This window comes from Nannospalax galili, unplaced genomic scaffold (genome assembly GCF_000622305.1).
Source record: "Nannospalax galili isolate Female #2095 unplaced genomic scaffold, S.galili_v1.0 scaffold870, whole genome shotgun sequence".
In the NCBI taxonomy this organism is placed as follows: domain Eukaryota; kingdom Metazoa; phylum Chordata; class Mammalia; order Rodentia; family Spalacidae; genus Nannospalax; species Nannospalax galili.
The window spans coordinates 162,918-178,984 of record NW_008329130.1 but is presented as its reverse complement, the minus strand read 5'-3'; the positions used below and the strand labels follow the sequence as shown (position 1 = coordinate 178,984).

The following is a 16,067-nucleotide window of genomic DNA, read 5'->3' as shown; positions in this document are numbered from 1 at the left end:
CTCTGCCTCCTGAGTGCTGGGATTAAAGGCGTGCACCACCATGCCTGGCCATTCTGAACCCCTTCTTAGAGGGACCCTTTGCAATGGTGGCAAAGAGGGCTATGGTTTTATGAAGGGCACCCAGGACTTGCCCTTCCCAGGCTCCCCTCACTTCCTGTGCAGTCTTGGTCTCCAAATCTATGATTTTATCCTCTGCCACATGATGTCAATAACTACAGTGCTGTGGTAAAGCAGGCCATTGCTGGGCCTTATGTCACCTGTCAGAGTTGGGAACATGAGGCACAGGAGAGCGGGGACAAGCCAGCATGTCTTCCTTGGAGCAAGAACACAGTTCAACATCAGATGTTTTCCCCAGCTCTGTCTAGTCTCTTTCAGACCACCCACATCTTTAGAGCCTCTGGACCTTTCACAGATCCCTGCCTGACCCTCTTGCCACTGGGCCTCGCCAGGGAGGCACCGCTGCCCCTGACTTGGCATGGGGGGCAGGTCTATTCCAGGAGAAGCCTCACAGCCTGCAGAACAATATCAGGACGTCCCTGGAGAAGAAGAAGCGAGGCTCTGGGGCTTCCTGGGCCAGCCGGTCTGAGGCCACCCCACAGGGTGAGCTGGGGGAGGGGTCCACATATGTGCACAGTCTGAAAGCTGGTGTTCTCATGGGAACAAGAACCTGTGCCCTTGGGTCACTGGAGTGGGGGCTGTGGGGAACTCAGGATTCTCACCCACTGTCTCAGCTGCCCCCCTTGACCAGAACACAAGACTTCCTCTGACACCCCAGCCTGGCTTGGGGTGCTCTGTGACCCTGCCCTGGCCAACACAGCCATCTGAGAGTTGGGGCTGAGGGAGGGAACATCCAAAGTCAATCATCTCTCTTGCAATCTCCATCAGAAGTGGGTGCTGGGACAAGAGGGAAGTAACCCTGGCCGGAAGTTGTGTTCACCATGGCATTGTCACAAGTGCTGTTTCCACCTGTCCTTACCAGCCCTGCCCCACCATTGATGGCAACACTACCTTAGTCTACCACTGGCATCTCCCACCATCGTTGGTATGGCCCCATCTATGACTGCCACCCCCTCCCACCATCACTGACACCAACCCATCCTATGACCATCACTTCCCGCCACCACCATCATCCCACACCATAATCATCACATTCCACCATTGGTGTGACCCTACCCATGACTGCCTCCCACCATCACCACCACCATCCCAGTCTGTGACCATCACCTCCTACCATCACTACCTCCATCCCATCCTGTGTCCATCACTTACCTCCCACCATCATTTCCCTGGACCCATTCCAGTACAAAACTGTCAGTGGGGCTGGAGAGACGGCTTAGTGCTTAAGAACACTGGCTGCTCTTGCAGTACCCGGGTTCAATTCCCAGCACCCACATGGTGGCTAATAACTGTCGGTAGCTCCAGTTCCAGGGGGTCCGAAGCCATCTTTTGACCTCCACAGGCATTGTATGACACAGATACTCTTACACACAAACAGGCAATACACATATACATAAAATAAAAATAATAAAATACTAAAAAAAAGAAAACAGTGTCAGCACTTAGAGATAAGTCCAAGGTCAGTGCTCAGCTCCTCAGCCAACATAGCTGAGGGTTGACTTCTGTCATACCAGAGGCTGTCAAGGTCACTCTCCTCTTCCATCCCCCGCTTGTCCTCAGAGTCCATGGGCACTGTGTACATCTCCAAAGTGAAGAGCAAAGGCCGTCCTGCTGTCTACAGGTTTTCCCTTAATGCCAGCCTGCCGGCCCCCTGGCAGGCCGTGTCCCCGGGAGATGGAGAGGTGCCCTCCTTCCAGGTGAGCTGTCATGAAGTTAGTTGTCGTTGCTGGGGAGGGGTCCTTGGTGCCACACTAATGGATACTGACCATGTAGGTAGGGAGCACAGCCCTTGAGAACAGAGCTACTCCAGCACATGAGGACCAGCCTGTAGAGGCAAGGCATGTGGCAGGGCCTGAAGACAGAGAGACCTGGGTTCGAGTCTTGGCTCTGCCTTTTGTAACCTGTGTGTTGATGATTCAGTCTCTCTGAGCCTCAGTTTCCTAATCTGTGAAATGGGGGTATAAAAAGCATTGTTGGAGAGACCTGTGTAGCACCTGACAACTGGGTTCTAGTCACTGCAGCCTATAGTTTATACTGTAGTAAAGAGATTGCTCTAACACTAACACCCAGAAAACAGCCTCCCAGGACCAGTCCGGTCTTCAGTGTCCCTTCACCAGAATCGTCTGTGTTCCTTTAACCCTTCCACTATCCAGGCTACCGTACACACAGGAACTCATTTGGTCAAGCTGGTCTTCCCACTCAGAGATGAGGTCCTGGGCCTTGCTGACTCAGCCTCTGCCTGTGCCTCTCCACCACAGCCTTCCTCACAAATGTCACCCTCCCTCCATCAAGCCCTGCCTGGGTCCTCCTCCCCTGCTGCATATGACACCTAACCATCCCGACCAACCAAATCTGGCCCAGTCAGAACCTGACACCATCCTTGCTGCCAGCCCCGCAAGGCAGGGCCGGGCTCAGTCCTCAGATCCAGGCATGGTATCCTCCCTTCATTTCTGTTGCTGTGCTAAAACACCCCGACAAATAGTAACTTAGGGGAGAAAGGGACTTGTTTCAGAACACATACCTGCCTAGGAAATGGTGCTGCCCACAGTGGGCTCTGCCTGCTCACTTCAATCAATTAAGACAATCTCTCCACAGACATGCCACAGGCCAACCTGATGTAGACAGTCCCTCACTGAGACACCACCCAGGTGATGCTAGGTTGTGTCAAGTTAACAGTTTAAAGCTAATCACCACACCTAGTGGACCCTTGGTGGAAAGGAATGAGGCTCAGAGGGAACAAAGGCATTGCCCAGCTTTTGGGCTCAAACCTAGGCCTCTGAGCTTTGGAAACTGAGACAGGGTGGGGTATCCAAGGAGGGAGGGGACAGACCTTGAGGCCGGGCAGGCCGAGGCAGCTTCCCCGAGTCACGTGTCTTGTCTCTGTCAACCCACTGCTTAGGTGTATAGAGCGCCTTTTGGTGACTTCACCAAGAAGCTGACCGCTTGTATGTCTACAGTAGGGCTGCTCCAGGCGGCGAGCCCCTCCCGCAAGTGGATGGTGACGGCCTTGGCCTGCGACGCCAAACGGGGCTGGAAGTTTGACTTCAGCTTTTACGTGGCCACCAAGGAGCAGCAGCACACTCGGTAACAGCCAAGCAGATAGGCCAGTTTCTACTACACAGACTGCTCTGTGTCTCTCCTGGAGCTCTTTCCCTTCTTCCCATGTCCCCTTCAGTCTCTTCCCCTCTCCTCCTCTCTCTCTCTATCTCTCTCTCTCTCCCTCTTTTCTTTCTCCTTCCTCCCATGTGCCTAGGAATGGGGACACTGGCAAAGATAACTGGGCTACTGTCTGTCCCCCATCTCCCCTCCACCCTTACACCTAGAACATTCACCCCCAGGCCTCAGGAACATGACTACCTCAGGTTCATTTAGGCATCTACCCAATGCCAGCACCCCAAGAGGCTGTCCCTGTGTAGAACCCCTGCCCAATCCACAGTTGCCCTGCCCAGGCTTTCCAGGCAGTACCCACTGCTCCTTCTGGGCCCACAACTGCCTGTAGTCATGCTGGTCTGACACGTGCTGGTCTGACACGTGAGCTGTCCACCCCCAGGAACATGTCCACATCCTACATAGCACTCTGAGGGTTTGTTCCTGCTGCCTTCAGCACCTTGTGTGGCGTCCAGCACACAGCAGGTGCTCCGTAGATCCTGCTGACTGGCTGGATGAGTGTGTACTGTACTTCCTGTGCAGGGTTCACACCCACGCACTCAATAAGCAGGGAACTTCCTGTGCCTCTCTCTGATTGTAGGGGGATGATGGAAGCTGTGTCTGTTACAGTTTCCTATGGTATACTCAGTACCCACCCAGGGCCTGGCATGTAGCAGGTGCCAAATAGTTACAGAATGAAAGCCACGTTCTCTGCCTCATGGGGTCCCAAGCCCCCAGGGCAGTCTTGTCCCAGGTTTCCTCCCCTTGTGTTCTCAACACAGCTACGTTTATTTATCTGGTGAAGCTGCCTTGATCGAGCGTCCATCCATTGATTTTACAAACACTGAACGTGCATGGACTGTGTGTCAGCACGCTAGGGGCAAGATGGGGTGACGCACACCTCTGTGAGTGAAGCAGCTAGTAAGTATCAGCCGTGTCCTGATAGGCTGCGATTCACACTCAGGGAAGGACAGCGCAGCTCCCACGCTGCATCTCAGCCTGAGGCCTGTACTGTGTGTGCTGGAGACTAGTTTGAACTGACTTCAGGATGTTCAACACCTACCCCCCAAGACCAACTCTGCTTGTGAAGTCAGGAGGCAGGGGATGATGAGATCACACTAGCTGAGTCCTTTACAGCTAAGCACCCTCAGTTCAGGGTGGGCTGCCCTCTCCTGAGCCTGGGGCTGTGCTCAATCAATCTCTATGCACAGCCACAGCCTGGGGCCAAGCTGACAGCCTGGACGAACATGAAACATTCCAGAAAGAACTCAGAGCCAGTGACCAGCAAACTGCTGGGCTACAGAACCCTTCCTTCAGACAGAACCCAAGGCTCCTCAACTGCAGGTTGAGGTGGGGCCTGGAGACTACTGAGCAGGGCACCAAGGCTGGCCCTGGGTCTCTCTCAAATCCTTGAAGGACAGTTTGAAAACTACACTGAGGCTTCTAACCCCCTCGTGTCGGTGTGGGAACCAGAGCCAGAGGGAAGGGTCACAATCAGGGTCAGGTGGGTCTTGGCAGGGGCAGGGCTAAAGCAGGCCCTCAAACCCCTGCCCTGGGCATCCTCTGCCCCCATGCTGGGGTAACCTAGCTCTGTCCCCACTCTCCCAGGCCCCTGGCATGGCTTCCCTGACCTCTCCTGGCCTTCCGGGCTCAACCCAGCCTCCCTGCCTCCACAGGAAGCTGTACTTTGCTCAGTCTCACAAACCCCCCTTCCACGGGCGCCTGTGCATGGCACCACCCGGGTGCCTGCTCAGTTCCAGTCCCGATGGACCCACCAAAGGCTTCTTCTATGTGCCTAATGATAAAGGTACTTGTAGGGGCACACCCCTGGGGATACTGGGAGGGGGTGCTCAGAAGCCTGGGCCCCACCCTCAGTACCTGGCTCCTTCCTGCAGTGCCCAAGGCTCGCCTCTCTGCCACTTTTGGCTTCAACCCCTGTGTGAACACGGGCTGTGGGAAGCCGGCAGTGCGGCCACTGGTGGACACAGGAGCCATGGTCTTTGTGGTCTTCGGCATCATTGGCATCAACCGTACCCAGCAAGCGGACAATCACGTCATAGGAGACCCGGTACGGCCACTTTGGGCAGATGAGAAGCGCCCAGCTGCAGCAGCAGCCTTGCAAGCCCAGCCCCTCACAGACCCACATAGAACCTCCACAGCTCCCGCCCCCAGGGTGGGGAAACCATTTCCCCCTGGAGGGCTAGCCAGGGCTGACTGAGAGTTACCTAGGAATCTGGGTACATTTGGGAGGCCACACTGGCTGCTGGTCTCTATTAGAGGCCGGAGCTGAGATGAGGGAAATTGTATGTGAAACCTCCCCTCCTCCTCTGAGGTGGGGCATGTGTGTTGGCACCACTGACCGTGTGTGATGATGGGAAGGTGTGCTTACAATGTCACTAGAGGTCACAGCACTGGGCACAGGCATGGCAGGTAAGACATCATCAGAAGTGACGGAAGTAGACAAGGTCTGTCCAGTCCAGATGGGGACTCCCCATGTTCAGAGCAGGGGCAGGAGCCCAGAGGGGACTGGCAGGTGTTTCAGGACACCTGGAATGGAGTTGACTGGAAGGAAGAGAGAAAAACTCACAGTTCTGTTGAGGGAAACAACAGAGGAGAGAGCAAAGGGCTGTGGGGTGGGGGTGGGAATCTCTTACGGAAACACAAGAAGGGAAGGGGAGCCCAGGATTGAGTCCTCAACTCACTGAGCGCCCCGGCCGGTGTGTCTCTTTGGGAAAGGGCAGCGTCATCTACGACAGCAGCTTTGACCTCTTCAAAGAAATCGGGCACCTGTGTCGCCTCTGCAAAGCCATTGCTGGCAACTCAGAGCTGGTGAAGCCGGGCGGGGCCCAGTGCTTGCCCTCAGGTGTGTGGGGTCTGGGGGTCTGGAGCAGGTGCTCAGAGAGTGAAGTGGCTGGGAAGGCTGTGGGGTCATGTCCATGGGAGACAGCCTGAAGAATGCACGCGTGGCTTGTGGGTGTCTGTGCACCTGTCTGCGCTGGAGCATGCCGATCCATTCATTCAGAGTCTGTGTGAACACTAGCACTTTCCAGATGAGTGAAGGCTTGCCTGTAAATGAGAATGATGCAAGGGTGTAGTGTAGCCTGCAGGGGGAGCTCTTCCAAAGTAGAAGCAGGGCTAGGGCCAGGCCCAAAGACACCTGGCTGAGGTGGCCCCAAATATCACTTTCCACCCAGTGGCAGGTGTGGTTTGTGGTTTTCTGGCTGCCCCTGCCCAATGATTGCACTTTGGAGGCCTGGGAGGCAGTGAGAGTGTGAACCTGCTGTGATGGGTGGGGGTGGCCACCCTTCCAGCCCCAGCCTCCTCTCCCTTTCTCCCCCTGCAGGCTACAGCATCTCCTCCTTCCTGCAGATGTTGCACCCAGAGTGCAAGGAGCTGCCTGAGCCCAACCTGCTGCCTGGGCAGCTGTCCCACGGGGCAGTGGGAGTCAAAGAGGGCCGTGTGCAGTGGATCTCCATGGCCTTTGAGTCGGTGAGCCCAGGAACACCTTGTAGAGAGTGCCTGCCCTCTGTTCCTGCCCCCTACCCTATCCCCAGCCATAATATTCTTCCCCTGGTCCTCAAAAAGACACGTCCATCTCATAATGCAAAATGTATTAGATCCCTAGTTTTAACAGTTCCAACATTGCTCAAAAGTCTAAGTCTAAAGTCTCCTTTGGAGCTCAAGGCAGACTCTAACTGTGAGCCACTGTAAAATCAGAAAGAAAGTCGTGTGCTTCCAATTAGAAGAAATGTGGGCATAGACAGGAGAAGTGAGCCCAAAGCAAGACTGAAACCCAGCAGGGCAAACGTTAAATCCTGTAGCTCATTATCCAACTCCCAGAGCATGTGGTGTCCTGAAATGAGTACCACTGGTGTTGAGCATCTCCACCCCCATGGCCTTAACTTTTTGCAGCCTGAGTGGTGTCTCTTGGGCTGTATTTATTTGTTGCCTGCAGTTTTCCTCAACAAACACTCCAGTCCCTGGCATCTCCAGTATCCTGGAGTCTCTGTTGCAACTTGGGCTTTATCCTCACATCTTCACAGATGCCATCTCAGAGGCTGCATACAGTGAATCTGACCCTGCTATACACCCTGACCTCTCAAGCCCTCCTTAGAAACCTGGGTGGACACTTCCATGGCCAGTAGCTTTTGTATTCTGCAGGCCCACAAAACCAGCACCCTGTGGACAATTGCCAAGGTCTGACACCAACTTGAACAGTAGATGGGTCCCCTTGGACTATGGCCTCAGTAGTCTGAATACCCCAGTAGTTAAACTCAGGAAAACACTTCCCTAGGTGGCCCTGTGTGTGTGTGTTTTTCAAGGGAAAATCTTTCAAACAAGGTCAGTTTTATGCACTGGAGTCTCCAGTGTCTTGGGTCTAACGAATTCCTGAGATGTGCTTAAGGCATCTTTGCTGCTCTCCCAGTGCAGAGCACTGGCTTCTCTTTAACCTCTGTACAATCACTTCCTCGTCTATAACTTTCAGTTTGTTCCCTTTCTGGTCAGACTGCATATTTTTAAATTTTCATTTACTGTTTTAATTTTATGTGTATGAATGTATTGCCTGCATGTAGGTAGGTACACCCATGTCATGCAGTGACCCTGGAGGTCAGAAGAGGGCGCTGGATCCCCTGGAACTGGAGTTACGAATGGTTAGCCTCCATGTGGGTGCTGGGAATTGAACCTGGGTCCTCTGCAAGAGGAATGCTCTTAACCTCTGAATCATCTCTCTAGCCCCCAGACTGCATATTTTTTTTCAAATCCTTCTGTTCTTTTTGCTCCCATTTTACTGTAAGTCTGGCTAAAATCAGGCAGCATTAATAATGCCACAGCTGTAATGTTAATGCTGACTTAAATTTTCCTCTGCCAAATTAATCTGTCATCTTTAAACTCAGCCTCACACAAGGTTTCAGGACTTGCAAGCAAGTTAGGGGAGACGGTTTATTTCTGCTCACAGCTCTAGGTTACAGCCCATCGTTGTGGGGACGTCACAGTGACAGGAGCATATGATAGCTGGTCACACTGCACCTATAGTCAGGAAGCACAGAGGAATAAGCTCACTTCCTCCACTCTTCAAAGTTCAGAATCCCCTGCCCAGGGAATGGTGCCACTTACAGTGAGTGGGTCTTCCCACCTTAATTCATACACTCAAGATGATCCCCCACATGCATGATCACAGGCCAACCTGATCTAGACAATCCCTCAGGGAGAATCTCTCCCCAGGTGATTCTAGATTTTATCAAGTTAACAGCTAAAATTGGCCATCACAGGCTGGAGAGATGAGTCCGTGGTTAAGAGCACATCCTTCTCTTCCAGAGGACCCCAGTTGGGTTCCCAGTATCCACCTCAGGTAGCTCATAACTGTCTGTAACTCCAGCTCCAGGGGTCTGATGCCTCTGACCTCCATGGGTACCTGCACACGCATGCATATATCCACATACAAACACACATACACACATGATAAAAATAAAAATAACTCTTTAAAATACCACAGGGACACAGACAAAATGTAGACCTTTTTGCCAGGTGTAACATGAAGGAAAAGGACTCTGGCCCAGTTCCCAGTGGAGTCCTTGTTCTCATCTGAAACCTCAAGAGCATAGTCTTTGCTGTCAATATTTCCTTCCAGATTCTGGTCTCCCAAACTTCCACCAGCACAATGGGATGCTGTGCTTAGAGAATTCTAGTTTCTCTAGCCCCCATTTTCAAACTCTCCCATATTCCTCCTACAAACCAGTTCTAGTGGCATAAAAACTACATGGTAAAGTTTAGTAGAGCATCCACCCCACTCCTGGTACCAATTTTTTGCATTGCTTGCTTTTCATTACTATGACCAAAATGCTTGACTGAGGCAAGGGAGAAAGGGCTTCATTTGGCTCATGGATTCAGAGAGTTCTGTTCACCACGACTGAGCTGGAACGGCAGACTAGAGCATCTCAAGTTGTGGTGAGTCAGGGAGCAGGAAATGTTGGCACTCCCTTCTAGAGGCGGGATTCCGACTGGATAATACTCCAGTAGCAGAGAAGCTCTTAGCACCAGAAACTGCGGTAGCCATCAGCTGCCGCTATTCCCAGAGACACAGGACCTGAAGCAGCCGCACCCGCTGCGCCACATCCAGAGTGAGTGCGCCCGGGAGCCCAGGCGCGCTCCCCACATCGCTTGCAGTGTGGCGGAGACCCCAGAGGGCCTGTGCACACCACGCCGGGGGTCCAGCGACCCCCCCATACCCTTCCTTTTCCTATTTTGTTCCATTGGGCCCCCAGCCCGTGGGATTGTGCCACCCACGCCCAGAGTGGGTCTTTCCCCTCAGTTAATCTAACCTTCTGGAAATGCCCTCGTAGACAGAACCAGACTCATCAAATCCTTGGTGAATCTAAATCCAGTCAAGTTGACAGCAAAGATTTGACCATCACACCATGTTAACCCTTTAAATATTCAAGTTAATGACATTAAGAACATCGTGTAAGCTATGAATAGCACCCATCTGCAAAACTTTTCATTTCTAACCAAAACTGTGCCCATTAATCACCAAACACCTGTCCTTCCAGCCTCTGGCGACCCTCATTCTCCTTTTGGTCTGTGTTTAACTACTCTAAATACCTCACATAAATGGAATCACAGGTTTGTCCTTTCCATTGGTGTACTGTGTCCTTCAAGGTCCATCCACGATATCGCATGTGGCAGAACTGCCGTTGTTCTTTGGGCTGATGCCACAGACCATTTGAAACAGGACATGCCCTTCCTTCTGTCACTCAGCCAGGGCATCTCCTTCCAAGCTGACCCTCAACAGTACCTACACACACACACACACACACACACACACAAATTTGCGCAGAGACATGCTGAGGCCATTTCATAGCAAGAACAGAATTGGGTCAGTGAGGCAACATAGAAGAAAGTTCTAGAGCCTGTTTAAGGCTTGCACTGTGAGCCAGGCAGGATGCCTCTGCCCTCACAGACTTGCAACCTCAGCCAGGAGGCAAGCAGCTTGCCAGACATTGAAGAGAGCTGTGAGGAAGCATTGGGGGCTTGAGAGCCCAGAAGCTGGTGCGGGGGCGGGGGGGGGTGTTGGAGAGATGGCTCAGCAGTTAAGATCAGTTGCTGCTCTTGTGGAGGACCTGAATTCAATTCCCAGCACCCACATGACAGCTAACAACAGTCCTAACTCCAATTCCAGGGGATCCAATGCCCTCTTTTGACCTCCATGAGCATTGCATGACATGGGTGCACCTACCTATATGCAAGCAATATATTCATACACATAAAATATAAATATTTGAAAAAGAAAGCTTTCTGAAGGAGATGGACCCCAGCCAACCTTGGGAGGGAGGAGTCTCCTGCATAAGCAGAGGGTGGTATGCAGGAGCCTGGGGATTCTAAGAAAAGATTATGTTGGTCCAGAGCCATGGGGAGTGGATCAGCACCCATACTCCCCAGTCTCACCGGATTGCATCCCCTGCAGACCACGTACAAGGGCAAGTCCTCCTTCCAGACCTACTCGGACTACCTGCGCTGGGAGAGCTTCCTTCATCAGCAGCTGCAGACCTTCCCTGAAGGCTCGGCCCTGCGCCGCGGCTTCCAGACTTGTGAACACTGGAAACAGATCTTCATGGAGATCATAGGTGAGCGCTGCTCAACCTCCTGGGGCTGGGTTGAGTGGGTAGCCACACAGAGGCAGCCTGGGGCATCAAGGGCTACTGTGGTCTACCCGAGCCAGGCTCTTGTCATCCTGTGTCCTGGCTCAGAACACTGGGGAGGTGTGATCCAGCGGTCAGGCCATTGTTGAAAGGCAGAGTAGGGGTATCCCTGCTGGTGGCATCTGGTCACATCTCATCTCAAATTTGGCCACCTGAAAAGTAAGAGTTGCCTGGCAAGATGGCTAAGTGGGTAAAAGCACTTGCTGCACAAGCCGGATGACCTGAGTTCAATCCCTGGATCCCATGGTGGAAGGAGAGAACTGATCCCTGAAAGCTGTCCTCTGACTTACAAATGTGCACTTTGGAATGTATGAAACACACACACACACACACACACGTGTAATATTTTTTTTATTTTAAATTAAATTAAATGAAATTTTGGCCAGCATGATGACGCGGTGGGTAAAGCTGTTTGCCATGTAAGCCCAGTGACCAGAGTTCGATCCCCAGAACCCACATAAGGGCGGAAGGGTGGAAGTGATTCCACAAAGTTGTCCTATTACCCCCACATGTGCACTGTGGCACACACACCCACAACATACACAACATGCACAGACACACAATAAAAGTAATTTAAAAAGTAAGCATCACAGCTCTTTCTAAGGTCAGCCCTGTGCCAAGGGCCTGTTTAGCTCCTTGAACTACTCCACCAAGTCCTGCTACTACCTGAGAGAGACTCAGAGGGGCCATGTGACTCAGAAGCTAGCCATGACTGCACCTCCATGTAGCCCCTGTAACCTCTGTACTGGGGGCAAGGGACACCACAGGTTCCTTGTCCTGCAGCCCCTTGAGGCCCACCTCTCCTACCTTGCAGGGGTGCAGAGTGCCTTGTATGGTCTAGTCCTCTCCCTGCTCATCTGTGTGGCTGCAGTGGCTGTGTTTACTACCCATGTCCTGCTCCTGCTGCCTGTGCTCCTAAGCATCCTGGGTATGTGGGCCAAGGGTGATGGTTCAGTGGGGATGAAACCAGCCAGGGCTTCCTGGGTATGTGGTTGGTAGAATAACGGGCCAGGCAGGTGGGGATGGGTCCAGATAGGGGTCTCCCTGGGCATGTGGTTGGTGGAACAGTGGGCCAGGCTGGTGGGGATGGGCCCAGGTAAGGGCCTTCTTGTCCTCAAGGCAGCAAGTTTCTCTGAGCCTCTGACCATCTCAGTGAGGTCTTACCCCCATTCTCACCCAGGCAAGACCCTCAGCTTGGTGTCATGTGACAGTGACACATAGAAACTACATGTCTATGGTCCCTGCATGGTGCCGGGTGTCCCCTCTGTGATAGCTTTTGGCTCTGTGGCACTTTACTATACCTACCCCCTTCTCCCTGGTATCACCTTCATCCCTCCTGTTACTTAAGGTGGAAACTTGACTCTAGACGTCTCTATTCACCAAGGACCCTCCAGGACTATGTGAGCCAGGGGGCAAGGTCCAAGATGTATTTCTGTTGTCCCCCTTACAGGTATCGTCTGCCTTGTAGTGACCATCATGTACTGGAGTGGCTGGGAGATGGGTGCCGTGGAGGCCATCTCCCTGTCCATCCTGGTTGGCTCCTCCGTGGACTACTGCGTCCATCTGGTAGAAGGCTATCTTCTGGCTGGGGAGAACCTGCCACCACATCAGGCTGAGGTGAGCATTCCTATGCATACCTCCCCAGGGAACTGGCTCCTACCTCTTTATTCCCACCCCTGAGGACAATTGGACCTATACTCACTCCTAGGCAGACTGTGTTCTAGGAGCTGTCCGCAAGGCTACAGTATCTCAGACTGCAGCCCAGGGAGCAGGGGGCAATGTTGTAGTCAGGGACATGAGGCCACATCTCTGCAGCCCTCCGAAGGTATACCCACAGCCAAAGCCTGCCGTGGACGTAGGGATGTGTTTGGGGGTTTTCTAGTTTCATTCCTGTTGCTGTGATAAAACACCCTGATGAAAAGTAGAGGAGAAAGGGGTTTATTTCAGCTCACAATTCCAGACCACAGTCCATCATTGTGGGGAAGGCAAGGCAGGAACTACAGTCACATCACGACCGCAGTCAAGAATGAATGCGTGCATGCTCGCCCGCTCATTTGGCTGTGCTCAGCTTGATTTCTCCACTTTCATGCAGTTCAGAACCCGCTCCCTAGGGAATGGTGCTTTCCATGGTGGACTGGGTCTTCCCCCATCAGTTAACTGAACGAAGACAATCCCCCAAAGACCGACCCGATGTAGACAGTCCCTCACTGAGACTTTGCAGGTGATTCCAGTTTGTGTCAAGTTGACAGTTAAAGCTGACCATCACATTTTATGTTTCTCAAGTTTGGTGTGAAGATAGTGAAAACTCGGTGGCAAATTTAAGTCAGTTACACATTTAACTGCTTTTGGTTCAAAGACTGAAATAACTACAGCCATAGCTCCCATTTTCAAAGACCCACTATGCAGACCCTTCTGCCCCAGGCTCTAGCAGCCTGTCTGCACCCTGTGACCATCCACCACTGTCCCAGCTCATGGGGGTGGCAATGGGAGCCTCAGGCAGAGTCCACCTGGGATGGCAGTGTGTCTGGGCGTGCTGCAAAGCCAGACCTGTGGTCCCCAGTGGGTATTCGTCCCCAACTCTCACTCTCCACTTCTCCAGGATGCCAGCTCTCAGCGCCAGTGGCGGACACTGGAGGCCGTGCGACATGTGGGCGTGGCTATCGTGTCCAGCGCCCTCACTACCGTCATTGCCACCGTCCCACTCTTCTTCTGCATCATCGCCCCATTTGCCAAGTTTGGCAAGATCGTGGCACTCAACACAGGCGTGTCCATCCTCTATACACTCACGGTCAGCACTGCCCTGCTGGGCATCATGGCCCCCGGCTCCTTCACCAGGACCAGGACTTCCTTCCTCAAGGCCCTGGGCGCTGTGCTGCTGGCAGGGGCCCTGGGACTGGGTGCCTGTCTTGTGCTTCTGCACAGCGGCTACAAGATCCCCCTGCCCAGTGGGGCTGCCCTATAGCCCTGAGCTTGGGTTCTGACTCTTGCACCTTGCCTGGCAGCTGGGGAATGGCAGAACTGAGTCCCGGAGGCTTTTTGTTTCCCAGACCTGCTCCAACTGGCTCCATTCCCAAGCCTAGTGGAACCTGGACCCACACTGTATGGACCACATTGCCCTCATCACAGCTCGAGCTGGGGGTGAAGCCAGCCACCTCCATACCATCTGGGCTGCAGCCCCTCCCTGGGGTCTGCCAGGCAGTGGAAGGGACTAGTCCTCCTCCCTTACACGGGCACAGCCAAGCAAGTGGCTTCCTGAGGGGAGGGTCTCCTCTTACACTGCCTCAGTGCTCACGACCTGTTGGGGTAGACATTTCAGGGCCCCACTCTACAGACATAGACACTGAGGCACCAGGAGGCAGGGACTGCCCTGTAGCTGGGTCAGGACAGAGCCAGGGTTGCCTCAGAACACAGGCCTGCTAGGCCTTTGCAGAAAGAGCACATGACGATGCAGGGCAGGGGTCCTCACACCTCTGAACCCTACTCTCTCGACTTTATGCATCCAGTGCTGGGTGACCCGTGGTCCTCCCCAGGCCAGTGTCCAGACCACCGAGGACAGAGGCACCTCATTGTGCATGTTCCACCCCCAGCCTTGGCCTCCAGGGCTCCCCAGAGACCCTCCCCAAGGGTTGGGGGCCCAGCACAGCCGCCCTCACAGATCCAAGTCCCATCACCCCCACCTGAATGAGGGGGTATGGTTTGGGGACAGGGGCTGCCCACAGAGGGAGGAGCTGGCTGTGCCTGCCGCCTGCTCACAGCAGATGGTTCCTATTAAAGTGAATTGAAACTGCAGACCGCCGCTATTAACACAAGCATTTTCAGCCTCACTGGCTCCATCATATTTTTAAAATTGAAATAACTAAGTGTTCACACGCAGCCTGGCCAGAGCCTGGCATAGAGGGTAGCTCTGGACCTGGATAGTCCTGGACGGACCTGGAGGTGGGTGGAGGGTATCCAGCCTGGGAACATCAGGCTTCAGCCTTCCAGTGGGAGGTAGGGCTTGGGAGATGCTTCTGTCTGTATGGGACCTGTCTGGCTCCACAGGGCATTTCTGAAGGTCTAGCATTATACTGGTCATTGGTCTTTTTCTTGGGAGCAGACATGGTCCCCTGGGCTTTATAAAGGTGGACACAGACAGCTGGGACTAATCCCTGAGAGAGAAAGCAACTCAGGATTGTCTCTGCCAGCTCACTTGGTCACCACTGGATATTAGCAGGAGGGTTGGAGTGCAAGGCAGATGTATACCACTGTGTCCCTGCCTGAGGCAATGCCTGGCTTGGGGTGGTGCCAGTGTTTGTTGAAGGAACATCAGACCTTTGGACCCACCATCCATGGTGAAGAAATGAAGCGATTAGTGGTACTGGCTGGCACAGAACACCACACAGACGCTCTTCTCGGGGTTGGCGTTGCTTCCTGAAGCGCCATGATGGCGCCACAGATGGCTGAACCCTCAGCTCTGGAGGCTGATGACAGGGCTGTTCCCTCTGCAAGTTAAGAGATGATCTGTTCTGGGCCTTGCCGATTGCTGGTCATCTGTTAGCCTACATGTGGCCATCCTTTCAGATCCTCCCCACTCTCTAAGAGGGACACCTGCAGCTTGGTTTGCTGTAGGGACCCACTAAGCTTGCATTCCAGGGACAAGGCATTAGGACCACAACATCTTAGAGGTGGAGGGTCTTCACGCACAGTGTCACTGAATACCAGCTCCACTGCCTTAAGGTTTTGGGTGCATCTGGGGAAACCAGGGCCTAAGGGATTGACTTGCTTAGACCATGAGACAGTGAACAGTGAGCCAGACATGGAGCCCAGGTGTGTCCCCAAAGTATGTCCTCAGTCATTAAGGCACAGCTGCTCCCTACAGTGCTCACAAAGGCAGGTGCTGTTGCTATGAGGTTGGAAGTCAGTAGTCAAGAGGTCTATTAAACTCTGAAAGAAAGCCCTTGGATTTTCCTAGTGCTTTGCTGGGAGGGAGGCCTTTCACCAAGGAGAAAAGGTCCCAACAGGAACCCATCCCTTTGACCCAGGGCCTCTGGAGCCCTGTGTGGGGGCCACGTGTGGGGTCTACCTAGCCCACTGTGCCATGGAGTGTGGTCAGGTGGCTAAGGAGAA

General features: G+C 53.3%; 1 protein-coding gene across 2 annotated transcripts in view; it reads left to right on the top strand.

Moving 5' to 3' along the window:
• Disp3 (dispatched RND transporter family member 3) overlaps positions 1 to 14,785 on the top strand; it is a 65,937-nt gene extending 51,152 nt beyond the window's left edge. The window contains exons 11-21 of one of the 2 annotated variants that reach the window (XM_008831595.1): positions 487 to 600; positions 1,678 to 1,814; positions 3,017 to 3,201; positions 4,941 to 5,071; positions 5,160 to 5,332; positions 6,001 to 6,127; positions 6,608 to 6,753; positions 10,727 to 10,886; positions 11,776 to 11,889; positions 12,412 to 12,578; positions 13,561 to 14,785. In XM_008831595.1, the coding sequence (XP_008829817.1) occupies positions 487 to 600; positions 1,678 to 1,814; positions 3,017 to 3,201; positions 4,941 to 5,071; positions 5,160 to 5,332; positions 6,001 to 6,127; positions 6,608 to 6,753; positions 10,727 to 10,886; positions 11,776 to 11,889; positions 12,412 to 12,578; positions 13,561 to 13,923 (1,817 nt within the window). In that variant the 3' untranslated portion in view covers positions 13,924 to 14,785. The remainder of the gene's footprint in view (positions 1 to 486; positions 601 to 1,677; positions 1,815 to 3,016; positions 3,202 to 4,940; positions 5,072 to 5,159; positions 5,333 to 6,000; positions 6,128 to 6,607; positions 6,754 to 10,726; positions 10,887 to 11,775; positions 11,890 to 12,411; positions 12,579 to 13,560) is intronic. The other variant, XM_017797730.1, reaches the window with a different exon arrangement.
• The last annotated feature ends 1,282 nt before the right edge of the window (positions 14,786 to 16,067 follow it).